Source organism: Corvus hawaiiensis, chromosome 3 (assembly GCF_020740725.1).
Source record: "Corvus hawaiiensis isolate bCorHaw1 chromosome 3, bCorHaw1.pri.cur, whole genome shotgun sequence".
In the NCBI taxonomy this organism is placed as follows: Eukaryota; Metazoa; Chordata; class Aves; order Passeriformes; family Corvidae; genus Corvus; species Corvus hawaiiensis.
Window position 1 is genome coordinate 35447875 of NC_063215.1, and position 18425 is coordinate 35466299.

Here is an 18425-nt window from a genome sequence, read left to right on the forward strand (position 1 = left end):
GAAAGGAGGAACAGCAGGAAGATCAATCAAAATTATATACAACTTGCTAAGATGGGAAGAAATAGCAATTTTAAGAAAGGAATAAAGAGAACTGAGAAAAAGCTGTGGTTTAAAATACTAATGAAATGGAAATTCACTTAACAGAATACTCCATATCTTGAATTGCTTATCTCTTAAATATAAGATTAATTTCTAATTGTAACTCCATTTAATCTTCCCTTATTTTATGTTCTCTAACATCAATTGATATAATCACTGCAGAGCCTATTTTCAGAGTATCTTTAGTCTGATCACTCTCTACTTTTAAGATCCTGAGCCTGATATCATCCACACAAGCAAGTCTTCAAGGAAGCCCACAATTAATCAGGGATCCTTACTCAGTGCTGATCTCTGCATGGGCAAAGGCAGACATCTGTATGAACAGAGACAACCTTCAAGTAAATCAAGGCACTGCAATCTAAACACAGCATTAAGATAACCCTCAAGAGGCTTTCAGTCGAGTTTAAAAACACACTTTTACATAATCAATACAACTCTAAAAATTGTAGATGCCAAGGAAAACTACAGCTGCAAATCACTCACCTTCAGCAATGACAAAACACAATCAATGTATCCATAAAATATACTTCTGTGCAGAGCTGTCCATCCAGACTCTTTGTCTTTCGCCAAGAGATCCACTCCTTTGGTCTCAGCCAACCAGTCTAGCACACCTTTTTTGCCACAAGACGAAGCAAGATGTATAACGTTTCTACCAAAGGCATCTTTGATAGTTGCAGCATTGTAGCAGTAAGAAGAGAGAAAGGCCTTGATCTGGCCTTCACTTCCCCTGGTGACTACAGAAATAACATCCAAAGCATGCTGTAGAGATCGACACTTTGAAGTGCACTCTGGCATGTAAGAACTCATCTTCACTTCTAAAGCTGCTCTTCTCCTTAAGGGGAACAACCCTTAAGTGTATCAAGGCACTCCAATTCAGTACACAGCACAGTGCCTTAGAAAAATTGTAATTCCAAGGATGTAAATCCAAGTTTATTGAGCTGCCATTAGAAATCTTTGTACTGTTATGTTTGGCACTTGATCCAAATAAATACTTATAAATATATATTTTTAGAAGTCTTATTTCACCATCTTATATAACAAATATTCTTGTCCGTAGAAAATTCCAAAAGTGAACTACCTCTAGCGTGCAGAGGGGGATTCCCCCTCCACACCACCTTATTCTTCTAAAACTCCATAATTGCAAGGGAGACCTGAAAGAGAACAAACCAGAACAGATTAGTAAACAAAACCACTTTTCCCCAGCAACTATACCGATTTAACTGCATATCAAACCAGCAAGTACAGGACAAGACAATGTGACAAGGGCTGACTGACCTGCCCATGCCATCTGAGCTTATACTCAGACATTCAGTCAGCTTAAAAAAGCCTTACTCCCTTCCCCACCCCAGCCTCCAAAGGCACCTCCTACCTTTCTTTGACATAAATTGCTTAGGCTACAAGGTAACCTAGATCCAAAAAAGTTTCCTTTCCCAAGCTCAGGGCTCTCAGGACCCCAACTGTTTAGTGTCTAGCTGTATCATTACTTTGTGATCAGAAAGCAAGAACTGAACTAAAAGACTGAGCGAGGGGGAAGCCATCCACCAAAAAATGCCCCCAGCTGTTGAGCACACCTTGGCTAACAGAGGCATTGTAAGTAATATCCAGAAGGAAGAAGGGACCACCAGTCTTTACAGCCACTGCAATAGAAGAATTATGTCCTACTTTCTCTTCCCTGGCCCGAATGTCTACCCATGTCCCTATTAATTCTGTTCTGCAGAATCAACAGGAAGGATCCTCTCCACCACTCCCAGAGCTGCTCACAAAGGTGGGAGGGAGGACGGCATCAAAGCAAACAAAAGCAGCTTGTACAAGAGACATGAATTCAGGCTGTTAGCACCCATGCAGGGCTAAGGTCTAAAGCTCCTGAAACAGGCAAAGAGAAATGAAGGTCTAAGTTGAAGAGGTAAAGGAAGAAGAAGGAAAAGGAAGCAAAAAATAAAATTCTTCGTGAAAGTATATTCATAGTCTGGGGCGTACAGCACTTCTGCTTAGCCTGTATACTTATCTTCAGCATATCCATCTTTCTCTGGCATCCCTTTTCTCGGAAATAAAGGAGGCCTGACAGAAGCACTCACCTAGCCTACGAAATGTGTGCAGTTATAGTCAGAATTGTCACAAGAAGTGCAGACTGCAGTATAAAAATCACACATAAACCCAGAAAACAGAAGAAGTGAACTACATAAGTCACTACAAACAACACTAATTTAGTGTGAACTGCTAGTAAGTCCCCCAAAAAAATCACACTTCAGTCTCCCAGATGTTTCAAAGTGAGTGAAACAGTATTCAGTTCATGTTTTTGTTCGCTGTGCAAAATGTAAGTTAAAGTTGTTCTACCCATGAGTAAAATACTCCAAGAAAAGCTAAACAATGCCATCCTGAAAGACAAAGAAATAAAACTAAAAATGTTACCAAACCCTCAGAGTGGCAAATGGGGGAGAAGGGGGGGTTAAGACAGGGACACACAACAAAAAAACCCAACAAAACAAAACTCCTCCACCCTACTCAGCTTAGCAGTCATTATAAATGTTCACATCCTACTCCTTGACCCCAGCCTCATGGAAAAAGCCTGTTGAGCTTAGCTTCCATTGCTTTTCAGCCACTGAATGTATAATCATATTTTCTTAATATCTCTATTTGCAAAGACACATCAGAAAAATATGCTTTTATTTGAAAAAAGAAATCCCAGTCCTCCTCCTGTTTCAAGAATTATCATCAAGATTTCCAAAAAGCTGCAAGCAATCAGTTTGGAGCAAACATTAGTAATGGAATCTAAACTTTCCAGAAAAAAAAAATTCCAATCCAACACTATTCATTCAAATATCTCATAACACAGCTTTCAACAATTACTTTTCCACCTCATTCAGAAGGGTTAAAATACTCAGAATGCAAATCTACAGATCAGAAATTGTTCAGTGCATACCTTCAAAGCAACTTTAAAGAGCGGGAAACTGAAGTAGAAAAAAAAAAGCATTTTTATTCACTACAATTTAGTCCCTCATCCCTGACCAGGGCTAACATTCAGAAATCTTTCTGAGACTAGAACTGACCACAACTGTTCAGCCTACATTTGTCACAGCAAGCTTCAGTACACTCCATGGGGCATTTTCCAAACAACATACAAACTTCTGGAGTAAAACAAGAAATTTATCATATATGGGTGTGGACAGGTTTGAAAAAAGGCTCTGATTTCAAGAACAAAGCCTGACTTGCTGCTCCAATAAATCAAAGTGTGATAGATAACTATTAGCGCACTCAGACTGCCAATGCATCAAACACCTTTTTAAAACTAATTTTAAAAAATTTAAATTAAAAATTTTAAAAATCTAATTTTTAAAAAAAACCAAATATTTGGAGATCTACAGGAAAAATTTATCAGATTTCATCAATATGACACTAGGCAATAAAATTATGTTGTGTAAGAAGCAAAAATTGTATGCATGCCTTGTAAAGCACATCTTAAATATAGCACATTGTTTAAACACTACTATTAGTGCTACACGGAAAAAAAAGGTAAAAATAAAAAGAACATTAAGAAAAATCACTCAGGGGAGACATAAAATAAGGTTGACTAATCTGTTAGATAAACTGGTATGAAATGGCACCACCACCCAAGGAAGCAGTCCTGCTGTCCCCTGTGCCATACCTTCCTTTGTGCAGATACACACCTATCTAAGGCACTGAATTGCATCAGAAGATTATCCAGAAGGAAGCAAATCCTGAGACTTGTGTCATTACAGGAAAGGAACAGAGAGGCTAGAGAAAAACTCATTGAAAGCACCTGAGCTCTAGCCCGATCAAACACCAAAACAGCATGATAACAAATCAAACATTAAAAGAATAACAAGTCTGCTACTAGACAGAAATACAAGCCTGCCTGCCTTCCTCACACTAACTCCATCACAGTGACATTTACTGCAGCTATGTGAAACCTGACTCTGCTGAATTATTTCTTTATAAGTCATTCCAACCCAGCCTTTCTTTACTCTAAACATTACAAGACTAGATACTATATTAGTATATTGATATATACACCTTGAGCTTAAGGCAGAAGGCTGTAGATCAAGTTTTCACCTCTTCACAATTAAGACTGTCAGGCTGGTAACAAAACCTGTCACATTATAACAATATCTGAAGGAGGGCGGTAATCAGATCGGGCTGTTATACAAAGGAAGTCCTCATGAGACACCTTAAAACTTTCAAATTGTGAATTGAAGCTCAGGTCTGTGTGAAAACCTTTCTGCTGCCAAATGCTTACTTCTAGTATATGAAGTCCCAGCTGAAGAGTGAGCACCTAAAACAAGCACAAAACAGGAAGCACCAGCATTTTTTAAACTTTGAATTAAGATGATCTAGAACAGAGTGCCCTTTTGATTATGTGCTTACACTTTTATTTGCAGATATTTCTGTAGCCTTCTCTAGAACAAATCACATTCATGTTATAACATCAGGGTCTTCCTAATGTAATAATTAAGAGACATAAGCTAAATAAGGCTACAATATTTTTAACACTTTTATGATACAGTAGGTATTACTTGGAATCCAATCTATTTTTAAAAATTCATTCCTAATTAACATTTTATTATAGAAAAAAAATAACAAAAAATTAAAGAATTGGAGCAGTGTTCAGAGTATCCCAAAGATATTTTATTTCAGCAGCAAGTGGGTTTCTAACCCTCAGAGACATGAGCTATCTATTATACATGTTCACAGCCCAGGAAAATTTAAAAGATTGCAACCAATTTGGAAGCAATTCTTTAGTAGCAAGAAAGTGTTTGTGGTATCTTGCCTCCTGCAAATGGGTAGGTAGAGCTGTCTCACTCAGCTCTCCCCCTCAGAGAAGGCAAAGCATCACTGCACCAGAGCTGTCAGACACCCTCCAAGGAGTGTCAGATGTGTCATCTGACCGTAAGGAGGCAGAACTCCTACAGCTGAAAAAGCAGCTCTCTGCCTACTGTGGTTGCCTCAAAAATCTGTTTCTCTTAAGAAGTCACTACAAAAATCAAAGCTGTCACACCTCTCCTGAGTATGAAGTGAACAAAGATTCTACAAATACTTTGGTGACTAAGGATGATGGTGATAGATTTCATTTCCTGCAAACAGCAGACGGTAGACACGAAATCTCAACATTTGGGAAAAATGAAGCCTCCCACTGTGAAGTTCCAGAAACCTCTCTGTCTATCATATTCGCTACCAATGCATTCCCAATTTCCTCTTTTTCTAGAAAGTATTACCACAGAGATTGTGTGTTCTTGGCTCAGAGGTACAAGGAAACAACAACCAACCCTCACCTCATGGTTGGCAGTGTCAATGTAAGTTTCTGGCATCCAGCCTGATTTGATACTAGAACTCCCATCTGTGGTCCTTCCAATTCTTCCTGATGAACGCCTATACTCGGGTATTAGATCTACCAAAACCTGGCTAACATGGATGTGGATACTGGTACCAAGACAGTGGCTAGCAGCTGCTGTTGTGGCTTTTTTCATTTAATACAGACAATGGTCTTATATGCAAATGAAAGAGAATACAGTAGAGATTCAGCTGCTCAGAATTCAGTGCCACTCAAAGGCAGGTTGCTGGGTTTGCATCTTCAATGTGCACTGCATTAAAGTAACTCAATTGTCAAATTAGTCACATGGCCCTGAAACCCATCCTCAGGCTGCTTTACTAAAAACATAATTCTCAAGACCTTGAAATAGGCATAACTTCATTCCATTCACTGCTTTTCTATTGGGCTTTATTAAATTATTTTTAAGTGTTACTAATTTCCCTAAATACCAGTTGCATCTAAAATGCACATGGTAAAAAATGACCTAGCTCCCCTAATTTGGCTCTCCTAAAACAGAACTAAGTAATGGTTTCTATTTTCCATATCAAAGAAGCCTAGAGCTTTCCTTGTCAATTCTAACAACATTCCTTTTAAAAAAGAATAAGTAAAAACATCATAGCTTTTCTGAAGGTACTGAATTAATTTCCTTTTCACTTTGATAATAAGTTGCTAAGGGAAGTGAAAGATGACTGGCAACGCCATACATTTCAGGAAGTCCATCCTTATAAGGGTATTGCAATATCTTAAATATTTCCAGCGTGGAATGGAAGGGGGTTGTTTTTTAAACAAGCATGCTGACATTTCTCCACATTGGTCCATTCACATTTGTTTCATAACATCACAAAAGACCTGTAACCATAACAGCACAGAAAATCCTGAAAATATTTGTACCCAAAGCAAACTTCACTACACAGACTACTTGATTAGTAAACTAATAAAAAAAGGCTTACAGAACTAAAGGCATGGGAATTTGCTATCATGTTACCACTTTTCCAAGACTTTCTGCTGACTATAGTCTTACCTAAAAGCAACTTTCACTAATACGTATTAAAGTAACAGTTTAGAATCTGACAAAAGTGACTAGAAAATTGAGGGTAGCAAAAAAACAGGCTTAGCACTGGCATTTAGCAAGATATCCTCAAGGAGACACAGATGAATTCCTAGATAAACAAAGCAAGTACACCGTTCAGGTACAGGTAGCACATTGTCCTAGCCTTTAAAGAACAGTTAGATTACTAATTCCTACTCAAATTACATATCCACAGATAGTTTAACCTGTTCAGAAATTCCTTGTACATTTGTTGAAGAATGGGCAAAAATCTAGGTTTTCCAATCCCTTGAACAGCAAATATATTTTATGGGGAGAAAAGTGATTGAATGTACAAGGAAAAACAGGTAAATCTAAGCTATGCAGTAGGTAAGAGTGGTTTAGCAGTCTGAAATTCCCATATAGAAACCTTTAAAAAAAGCAGCTTCTTGACTATATAACAGGAGCATTGCAACATGAGACACAAAAAACAAGGGTTCTGCTCTTCTCAATGCACAAAACATCAGGTAGAGTCCTGCTTCTAGCTCAGACGGCAAGCTCTAAGAGAAGCAAGTAAGCAAGAGAAAAACTTGGAAAGAGACACTGGGATTCAGAATATTTATGGAACTACCCCTGAGTACAAGCAAATTGGATCTCTTTTCTCCTTCAGCTGTGGCTTCAGCAGACCCCCCAGAGCCTTTGAATAAGGCGTCTGTTACAGAAAGAAGAAAAATCAAAATTCCAGCCCATTTTACTCCTGACAGTGGGCAAAGTAGTCATTCGTTCAAATTTCATAAAAGATTCAGATTATAGGTCAGGAAGGATTTTCAAATGACAAATTGAATGCACATGAGGCTCTCAAAACAGGCTAGAGAGCAAGCAAAATGCTCAAGTTATAAATAAATGTCACCTACCCAGAAGCAAAGCTACGAAGGAAAACCAACTTGCTTTGAAAGACACCACATTCCACCATGCCCACTATGTCCCTTGGGCCATGGTAGATCCAAGCTGCTTCATTTACTGGGCTGGGGCCTCCATGCCACCACTTGGCACAGGTACACCCCAGCACAAGTGACCTTTAGAGGCTCTCTCCAGATTTCCTATAACTTCCTCCTCTGCAGTGACAACAGCATAATCGTTATCAGAATGAGACATTCAGCAATTGAACAACTCTAATTCAGCTGCTCCTAGCTGAGCTAAGCAGCACTGCCAATTAAAGGCTGACACGTCTGTCAAAAAAAAGACCAAAGTACCATTGGTAGCTAAATTCAGCTACAAACGTCAGAGCGCATCTATTAGTTGGGAATCATAGTACATAAACAGTAAAGTGCAAAATACTGTGCTCAGCTCATCTAGAAATACTGAGGACTACTTCTGTTTAATAACTTAATACTGTTTAAAAAATTAAAACATAAAGCGGTATAGACAGAAGTACAGTGAGTGCAGCTACAGTCACTTCCACAACCCATTAGGATCTTGCTATAGGCTTTATTGAAACAGAAAATGCTGAAGGGAAGTCAAACACAACAAACCACAAGTGTGCTCTAGAATTTCACCACACTTCAAATTTTATCCGATAAATCCATCAAGGACTTTCCCATCTTGGGAAAAACTGACATTTTTGAATTAACTGTGAACTTCTGGTACAGTTTTATTATAGACTACCCACACCAGATGTTGGTGGGCGATTACTCTTTTTTGTAAACCACAAGCTGTGATCTGTTTCCACGAAGACAAACAACTACACTGACCACATAACCAAAAAAAGAGTTGTATTTCGCCTAGGAAGACTGCATGGAAGTATCCTTTTAAGATAGCTACGAGACCTCGGCTCTCCAGTGCTTACGCTGCTGGTCTAATCCAGCAGCACTGTGAGCTGCTACCAAAACCAAGCAAGTATCACCAAGAAGGCGAGAAACACGACAAGCTTTCCCTGAATCCACATCTAAGGAAACCTGTCAAGAGGCTGCGGCCAGTGTCAAGGCGGGGGAAGGTCTGAAGTGCTTCAGGGAGCCAGACAGACGCCAGGGGGAGGCAGAGGGGCAAGGGGCTACTCTGACTCCCACCACACCAGTCCACGTAGCCAGGGAGCGACGAGCGACACAAGAGACTTATTGACACAGGCGGCCGAGACACGAAGCCGCTCCCCTCCCATCCTACGTGGCCGGCTGCCCTTTACCCTCCGTGGCTGCCTTGCCCGGAGCTCTCCCCATTCCTTCAAGCCCCGCCGCCGCCGTCCCGACCCCTCCGACAGGACCCGTCCCCCGAGCGGCTCCCCCGCCGGACGCACCGGCCCGCCCCTCACCAGTCGCTAGATGAATGGGCTCGGGCGGGCAGGGCGGGACGCGCGCTGGGCAGCGCGGGGGCTCATCGTCAGTGACTCCGGGGCAGGGGCTGGGCCAGGCTGCGGCTGCTACGGCTGCGGCTGCTACCGCGACGGCTGCGCCGGCGACAGCGACAGGCGGCAGGCGGGGCCCGCGGCTCTCAGCGGGGCGCACCGACAGCGGCCGCCGCACCCACGAAGAAGCGAGGCACCGATTGGCCGGGGCGCCGCGCACCTCGCGCGCCGATTGGCTACGGCTGGCGCCTCGGCCCCGCCCCCCGCGGCTGGGCCCCGATTGACTGACAGGCGGGGTCAGGGGGGCGAGGGGGCGGGGCCGGGGCGGGTGTTGGTGGAGGTGCCGGGGTTGAACGAAGGCGGCCGGCGGGGCGCGGGGCTGTGGGCGGGGGTAGGGGTCGTCGTGTCGGGCAAGGGAAGGGGCTGGAGTTAAGGGGAGAGCAGGGAAGCGGGGAGAGCTGAGGGCCTCCTTCTGGCACTGTGTCTTGCAGCGAAGAATGGGGATGGGTTTCTGGCAAGTTAACGCCTCCCTCCGGGAGGACTCGAAAGCAAGTAGTTAAATAACCGGCCTATAGGTCCGCTCAAAATAGTGGAGAGAAAGGATGGAAAAGGCTGTGCCGATTCAGACTCTGTTAAGCCACTGCAGTTTCTCTGATAGAGCAAGTGGTCTAATTTACCAGATACAGCTTGGTTTTTTGTGGGGCTTTTGGCACCGTCCCAGGGCAGTCTTGTAAGCAAGCCTGCTGTGTGCACAAGGATTTGCACACTTGCTCTTGTAACTACCTGCGGTTCACTTCATGGGGGCTCGGTTCTTCTTGGTGGATGTCTTAGATGATGCAATAGGTGGCACAGATTACAAATTTGGAACAGGATTAGGGTGTACTGTTTTAGGGCAGGAAACTGCAACCAAGACAAGCAGTATCCAACGTAAAATATAGAGTAAAACAAACACACATCACCTTTTTAAAAAAAGAAAAAAATTGATATATTTTTTCCAAGAAATATGTAATTGATCTATTAATGTACTGGCTAGAGTTCCTATATGTTTTTTAAAGCCACAGTTTTATCCCATGTAGTGTGAGCATTATGACCTCAAAACAGCCTAGCTATTTTTAAAATCATAAAACAGTTGAAAAAACAGTTATGCATGTTCTTCAGCAGCAGTTCCGTTTGGGAAAGATTCGGTATAAATTGTATGTAGGGGAATCTCAAGCATTTTTACCTATGCCATCTGACTGTTAGTGTGAACTATGCAATCTGCTGTCTGATTTTCTCTGTATAAACATTTAGTTTGCCAGCAGTCATTCACCATTGTAACTAAACCTGCAAGCTACTTGAAATTTATTTATGAGTTATTTTCGTAGTGATAGTTTCTTAGTGCTTCAGTCACAAGTTGAGGTTGGAGGTGGCCTTGCTCCAAGTATGCTGCCAGCTGGCCTAAGAACAGAGATGACCATCTGGGGAGATAAGAAGGTCCAAACACAGCTGAAGTCAGTCGTAAGCAATGCTTTGTTGCACAATAACAAATCCAAGTGAATACCCTGGGCAGGCATCCTTTGGAGCAGTAAAGAGCATGGTAGAAAGATGAAGAGGCTTAAAGTAGAATAAGGTCTAAGATTCTATATGAGAAGGATAATTTCTGGAAACTGGACTGCCCCTCAGGTCTTTCATAATAAATACTGCTGTAAAGAATAGAAAACTACAGCAAGGGACACAGAAAAGTGGGAAAATAACAGCGTTATGAATAGGACCCGATAGAGTCCAAGTCAGACAAAACCTTGACAGAATAACCTAACACTTTTAGCAATGGTTCTCTATGCAAGAATTTTGTCCTCTTTGCAAGACTTTTAATATTATATTCACGGAAAAATAAGTTATTAGTTACTTTGGCTATTGTTTAGGTTCCTCTAATTGACCCCTGCTTACAGGTCAGTAATAAAAATTCCTGCTATCTTGTACTGCCTCTGCAAAAGCAGCAGCAAATTAGTGAACACCATTCACAGAACCAGGATGATACAGCTTGATTTGCAGAGCTATGTTGAGGTGATAAAATAATACTGTAAAACAAAAGTAGCTCAAACAGGTTAACTTGAGCCTCTGTTTAAATTACTTGTTTTGGTTTGGGTTTTTCTGCTGTGGAAAATTACAACACTGTTGCAGAAAAATATACTATTTTAAGCCTTTCGGAAGAAATTACAGGATGTGGAGATGAAAAGCCAGCAACAAGTCCCTGAAGAGTATTTTTAATTGGGTAGCCCAACAGCCAGATTTGTAAGTTCCTGACACACGTAGTATGTGTCTGTCAATAAAGAACTGTTTATCTCACTTTTTTCAGTCTGTGATGAAAAGATCTGAATTATCACAAATAAACATGTAATTATAGGAAAAAAAAGTCTCTAACTGCTGTTGTTACTTTTTATAGAAGCTCTAGACTTCAAGCCCAAAATCCATGAAAAAGAAAGAAAGAGCAACACTTAAAAAGGAAAGCCAGTATACTTAGCCATCTTCAGATTTTGAGGAGGAGCATCAATTTTGAGCAACTTAAGTAGCCTACAAGAGTGTATTTTTGTCATAGTATGCTTCTCAGTTCATTGACTGTTAAAGAATTATAGATTGATTGTGCTCCAAATGTGTGTACTCATTTAAGGTTAGGGAAGATAAATGTAGGCTGTAGGGAGGACATTACCCCATTAGGCAGCTTTCTGGTGACCTATTAATCTTATCCATCCATCCAGTGTAGTTTGCACCAGACTTAGGCTACTGGAGGAATTAGAGGAGAAGATGTAAGGGACAGTAAGGATAAAAAAGAACTTTGTGCTTTATTCTATCTGAAATTGATACTGAATATTGAAAAAAAAAAAAACTGTGATTATTTTTATAAGTCAGTAATCAAAAAGTTCAGTCTATATATCAAAAATGAAAATAATTAATTTTTTCCTTTTCAGCCATACCAAATGTCAAGTGACAGATTTCTGCCTTCACATATCTATTTATGTGCCTTAGCTGGCCTAATTATTACCAGTGTCCTCTGGAGCCTTGAGTAATAATTGTTATTGGCAGCAGTAATAAGAAAAAATTAATCAGCTCCAGGTTTAACTTCTGCTACTAAAAAGTTCCTCATGATCTTTCTCTTTAATGAACTTGAAAAAAAAAAAAAAAGGTTAAAAAATGCTAGAAAACTTGTATTACAGAACTAATAGAGCAAAATTCAACGTAATACCTCTTAGAATGGGAAGCTTGCAAAAAAAGTGTCTCCAAATTTATTAAAGCTATGTGCATCTCGCTTTAACAAAGCTTATCCTCTTACTCAGAGTCATTAAATTCCTAATATATAACAATCTAAGAAAAGTGTGGAGAAGTCCAAGGATCAAACAGCGTGGAAATGAGGATGGTGATGGGTACGAGCTCCCCAAACTGATCAATCTACTTGAGAGTAGGAAATGGAGATGTGGTGAGCATCCAGGAGCTTTCTCTCAGCAAACCGTGGCTCCAGCAGAGCAGGTTCTTCATCTTGCATGACTAGGAACATTTCCATGTAGCTGTGCCGTGTTAGAAACTCCAACATCTCCTCTTTAACTCGCAAGATTTCCAGCCTGTCTAATTAGACCTTGGGAGCCTCTCTGATGCCCAAGATAGACTTTCTGTTATTGTAGAGTCCAGCTACACAAAACGGATAGTTTGCTATCAGTGATATGAGGTGTGTGTGGTGAGAATCCACATTTGTTCAGAATTCCCATATTTAAAAATAAAGGTTTGTAAAATCCTGTGGTAAGGGCCTAACATACATGAAACAAAAATTATATTGGCATACCACAGATACTAAAAGAACTCTTGTGGGACCTGGCACAGTTACTAGAATGTAATCTTCAGTAAAATCAGAGACTGCAGTACATGTGAAGTTATTGTAGTATTATCTGTTATGATGTGAAATATTCTGCAGAAGAGCATGATTTTAAGCAAAGTGGTTGTTGGACTTTCTTTATTCTGGGGGAAGTTTATTGTATAAGTGCAGCAAAGAATTCAAAATTCAATTTGTGGCCTGTCTTTCCTGCACGTCTTTCACCCTGATCTTCCTGAATAGAGGGAGCAAGGCTGCAGATTATTTCAGAGCATCAATCTTCTGTGAAGAGGAAAGATGGATGAAAAGACAAGAGAATCAAGGACATTTTCTTGGGCTTCATATGTACTTTCCAATGCAAATCTCAGACTCTACAGCCATGGCAAATAACACTGCTGGTCTTGTGACAGTCTCACAGAGAGGGGAGAAGCAAAATCATGGTGGTTAGTGATGCCTGAAGAGGCCACCTAAAACAGAGACTAGACAAGAAAAAAGGGAATAAAGGTAGGTATTTATTTGAAGGGCCTTCAAAGGTACCCCCTGGGGAGCCAGAGGCTACTGCCAAGATGGACCCCCAAGATGAAGGACAGGTCACGAGTTCTTCACACTTATATAGGTTTGGTTCATTTGCATATCAGGGTTAATTCTCCAATTAAAGCTTCAGTTAATGATGTAGTTTCCCCAAGCTTGCCCCCCCCCTTTAGAGGGTTTGGTTAACATTTTGGGCCCAGGACAGTCTGAGTGTCCTTGGAGAGCAGGCCTGGAGAGGCTTTGTTATGTCTACCTAGCATGAGAGACCAGAAGTTAACAGGCTACAAGAAACTTCAGAGTTACACACTAGGCAGTACCGGATATGAAAAATATGAAAGTTAAAACCTAAGGCATCATTAGGAGAAAAAGAGGATCTGTTTCTAGCTTCTGAACCTGTGGGAACAGAAGGAAACTGCCTTTCTTGCCTTGTTCTGATGACAGGAAGAAAAGAGGTTTTGTTTTTTTAAACACTTTTTGTAAAGACTAGGTAAACATCCTGTTTACGGTGCAGTATTAAAAAAATGCCCTAGGGTATATTTTATATAATTTATAATAATTTATATATTTTATATAATATTACCGTGTCCCGCAGCCGTAGGGAGGAGGAGAGAAGATCCAGCAGGCAGGAATTGTGCAGCAAGATTGATTCATTTAATTATTTTGCAAACTCTTTTATAGACTTTTTTCTTCATAGTCTAATTGGACAAAGGATCAGCCACCCCTTGGGGGTGATTGGCTAAAATCCTGAAACATCCATTGTCAAAATAGCTTTCTACTGTACCATAAACAAGACTTTTCAAGGCTGCAGGTGTTTCATTGTTTACAGAACTCTGCCACTATCTCTGTGAGAGAGAAAAGTCTCTCACGGACTTAGAAAATAGCAAGGAAATCCTTGCTAGCAGCATTTTTGTATCCACAGTGCAGCTCATTTTTTTTCCTGTCCATTTCATGCGCAGATGCAGCTATGTTGGTGCTATCCTTGATCAAGGCATCTGACACCCTCTCTGGCGCTGGGCCCCAGGTATAGTGGCCATGCTATCAGTATGCTTCTGCTGTGCTCAGTCTGGGGGCAGAGAGAGACTGGAATTGTCTTGCTCCAGCTGCATGACCAAGGATGCCATGAGCAGCTGGAAGCACCACTCCTGTCCATCCCTGTAGCAACTCACTGCTGTTGTGGAAGGTGTTGGTTCCCAGTAGCACTGCATTAAATAGTATGTTGGCAAAGATAGCATGGAATTCCTTTTCCATCACCTCCAGACAGGTCTCCTCTGGCTTTCCCTTACTTCTTTTTGGGTCTTTAGCCTTAAAATGCTCTCTTGATATCAGAGTGTTTGATAGATAAAAAAATCTCAAGAGGATAAAATCTCCACAGCAACTAGACACACGTTTGCACTTACTTTGCAGTGCCATCTACAGTCGAAAAAGTCTTTCGACGCTCGGATGACACCACAGTGTTTTTCAGTTAGCAGGCAATTCTGCAGCAAAAACTGTGGCACTGCAGTTTTCTTTGCAAGCTGAGTTTGTGGAGTGCAGGCTCGGGACTCAAGGCATTTCTCCTGACCTAGTTTCAGCTGTGCCAGTGGCTCACTAAATATTGCATCAGGCAGTGGGAAGAATATTCATTCTTCCTCACTCCCACCATGATCTGTCTCCATGTACAATCTAAATAAGCACCTCTACTGGGACTGCTGAAAACAGGAACTAAAATTTTCTGTTTTAAATTGTCCCTTTTATGAGGCTGTTTGTGATCACTGACTCCTCAGAAAAATAGAATTGGAGGGGCCTGGGTTAGAAGGAACCATAAAGGTCATGTCATTCCAACCTCCTGTCATTGGCAGGAACACCTTCCACTACATCAGATTGCTCAGAGCTCCATCCAGACTGGCCTTGAGCACTTCCAGGGATAGGACATGCACAGCTTCTCTGGGCAACCTGTTCCAGGGCCTCACCACACTCCAGTAAATAATTTCTTCCTGTTGTCTAATCTACTTTCAGGTTGAAGCCTTATTGTGTCACTACATGCCCTTGCAAAAAGTCTCTCTCCTTCTTTCTTGCAGTAAGAAGTTTCTCCCTTTAAGTACTGGAGGGAGGTAGAAGGTGGGATGCAAATAGGGCTATCTAAAGTGCGTTGGAACCTATGAATGAAAGGCTGTATAAGAAATAGTAACAATTTCAATACCAAAATTTGAGATTCAGTTTTGTTTTAGTGTGTGATGAAAGTGCAAATGAAGATACAAGTAAAACTATGAAAGAGGTGAATAGAGCCTCCTTTTTCTACAATTTTTAAAATGTATAGGATCATAGAATAGTTTGGGTTGGAAGAGATCTTAAACATCATCTCATTACAGCCCCCTGCCATATGCAGGGACACTTCCACCAGACCAGGTGAAGGCCTTATCCAGCCCGGCCTTGGCCAAACACTTCTAGGGATGGGGCATTCACAGTGTCTCTGAGTGACCTGTTCCAGTGCCTCACCACCCTCACAGTGAAGCATTTCTTCCTAATGCCTAATCTAAACCTAGTCTTTTTTAGATTGAAACCATTAGTCTTTGTTCTATCACTCCCTGGTAAAGAATCACTTTCCATCTTTCTTGTAGGCCTCTTTAGGTTCTGGAAGGTGCTATAAGGTCTCATTGGAGCCTTCCCTTCTCCAGGCTGAACAGCCCCAACTCTCTCAGCTTGTGTTCATAGGAGAGGTGCCCCAGGCCTCTGATCGTCTTCATGGCCCTCCTCTGGACTCACTCCATTAGGCCCAACGTATGGAAATTATAAGGGAAAAAGAACACAAATCCTTAAAAATAGAAAAGGTTTGTTTTTCTTCTCACAGATAACTCCCACCTACCCAGCTGTCATTTAGGCCCACTGTAAATAGATCATGCATACATACAGGTTTTTTTTCCAATTAACACCTTTAAGGAATTTTTTGATTAATAGTTTTCAACATTTCGTCTAGCAACTTTGATATATCTATTTGAGTTTCTGCTAAGGATTCTGATAGCAAAAGTTAAGCAGCAGCATTTCTGTGAATTGCCATTGTAATGAGCATAAATGGAAATAATAATTTCTCTTATTTGTTCCAGTTTCTCAAAGAGGAAGCACAATACTTGATGGATTTCATACACTATGCTGATTTCTAGGTATTAATAAAGTAATCCCAAGTTTGATGTAATTGTTTCAGATTAGTTTTTAATTTTGTTTATTTCCAGGTATGAAATAAGTTTCTGTCTCCTCTTCTAGCACTGATTATGCCGTGTGAACATCCAGTACAACACTGCAGGTACAAAGGAGTGTTCTATGAGCACTGTAGCCCAGAAGATCATAAATGCCTGTGAGACAGCATGGATTGAACCACAATACTACAAAAACCACTTAACTCTCTCCTGCTTTCCTTCCCAAGTGGACAGTAAATTCAACTACCTGGCTCCATGCCCTGGGACTAAAACTTACAAAGATGGGAGTCCAAGTAATACAGTTGTAATCTGACTCACTGCACTCAAAATTGTATCTCATTTTTGTAAAAGTTTGCTCTCAAGAATCAAGCCACCTCCTATCCTTACATCCATTCTAAACTCTTCAGTGCTGGGCACCCATGGATTACATATCGATGACATCCCTGTAGATAACCTTGGCAGTCTGTAGGATATGCTCCTCTCTCCTCTTCTGACTGGGAAGATACATCTCATGCTGCCAGATTGTGAATCAAGGTGGTGATCCACATCCTCATGACAGTAGGCTGGATTTTGGCAGTGTAGTGGACATACTCAAGTATAGTAGCACAACCATAAGCAAAGTGAAGCTATTTGGAAACAGGGGGCAAAAAAAGTGATTTTTTTTCCTTCTTTTTTTTTTAAACCAGGTGGTTAAATAGTTCCTGTTAGCTCTGCTGAGGCATTCTTCTGCAGTTCCCCAGCACAAAGTCATAGACCTTGTGCTTGTGTAGTTTGACTTGCTGTGTCAGACTAGCTTAAATACTTTCTCAGAAGATACCAATCTCCCTTTATGGTTTCATTACACAGGAAATATTTTCAGATGTGCAAAGGGCCAGTCTTTCTTAGCAACTGAAGGCATGGACCTCTTCCTCTAGAACAACCTTATCTCATGGGGAAACTGCTAGATGTACTCTCTCATCTGTTCTGGGTGGAAAAAGACTTTAAGTCGCCCGCAGGGAGGCCTCCCAAAGTCCAGCTCTGTGGACCAAACATTAATCAGTGTGAAGAAGAGGTTGCGGCTCTTTCAAGGGCATCGCACGTCTTGCGCCACTAGATGCCACTGTCGAGACACGTTCGTTCTTCGATCCCGCTTATGCAAAAACAAAAGAATGGCAAGATATATTTCTAAGTAGCGTTTTGGATAGCCTTATTCTTAAAACGTGAGGGGGAAATACAGACTGGGAAGCTAAAATTTCTAGCGAATATGGTATAGTTTCCTGAAGCAGAACCAGGGAAATATCTTTTCAGGCTACTGCAAGTAAATGAGTTCATTTTGTATTTAGCTGTTTAAATAGTTATGGTACTATTTAGAGACAGAATGAAATTCTGTCAGATAATTGCAAGCCTACTCAAACATTACAGAATCAAAACTAGGGAGAGAAGTTGGCATGTGAGATTTCAATTTAATTTGGCCAAGAAAAATTGTTAGTTCTTCCCTAGTTTTGCCCGTCCTCTTATCTGGGAATATATATACTTTCCTCACTGAGCTGAGAAACTTCTATTCTCTCTTATATGAAAGACAGCAAATAACCAACAGCCAGGAGAGAAAGAAAGGAACTAATAAGATGGACCATTCTTCCATCGTCTTCTTCCAATAATGAAGAAAATAAGAAGCTTTCCATTACTCTGAAGGTATGGTGTGGAGTAGGAGGACTCCATCCAGCTATTTGATTGGGACTAAAGCAAACCTGCCATCCTATTTCTGGATCTTGGAAACAGAAGTTATCCCTTAATCATGTGCAGTTCTCCTGACCCAGAATGTGTTCGCATGGTCCCACATTTATTTGGTTTGGTAGTTATCTGAAAAGCTGTCCTTGTGCTAAATATTGTTCAGCTCCTGCCCAAGGTACCTGCAGGCAGCAGGACCATTTCCAGGCTTGGATAGTCTAGCAGAACAGGGATCTGAAGCATCAACTGAGAAAGAGTAACACTCTGCAGTAGTTCTGATGCTGTTTTGAGCAAACACGGGACTGTTCTAATTTGACATCATTTGGAAGTGAAATAAAAACGCTTGTGCTCAGAATCTATAAGTGGCAATTCAGTGAATGTTCAGTACT

The 18425-nt window shown here is 41.0% G+C and overlaps 1 protein-coding gene across 2 annotated transcripts in view; it reads right to left on the reverse strand.

Moving 5' to 3' along the window:
- Positions 1-8947, reverse strand: part of IBTK (inhibitor of Bruton tyrosine kinase) — a 57746-nt gene extending 48799 nt beyond the window's left edge. For both annotated transcript variants that reach the window (XM_048297704.1, XM_048297703.1), the window contains exons 1-2: positions 8758-8947; positions 583-1250 (exon numbers count right to left, since the gene is read on the reverse strand). In XM_048297704.1, coding sequence (XP_048153661.1) covers positions 583-906 — 324 coding nt within the window. In that variant the 5' untranslated portion in view covers positions 907-1250; positions 8758-8947. The remainder of the gene's footprint in view (positions 1-582; positions 1251-8757) is intronic.
- Between the last annotated feature and the right edge of the window lie 9478 nt (positions 8948-18425).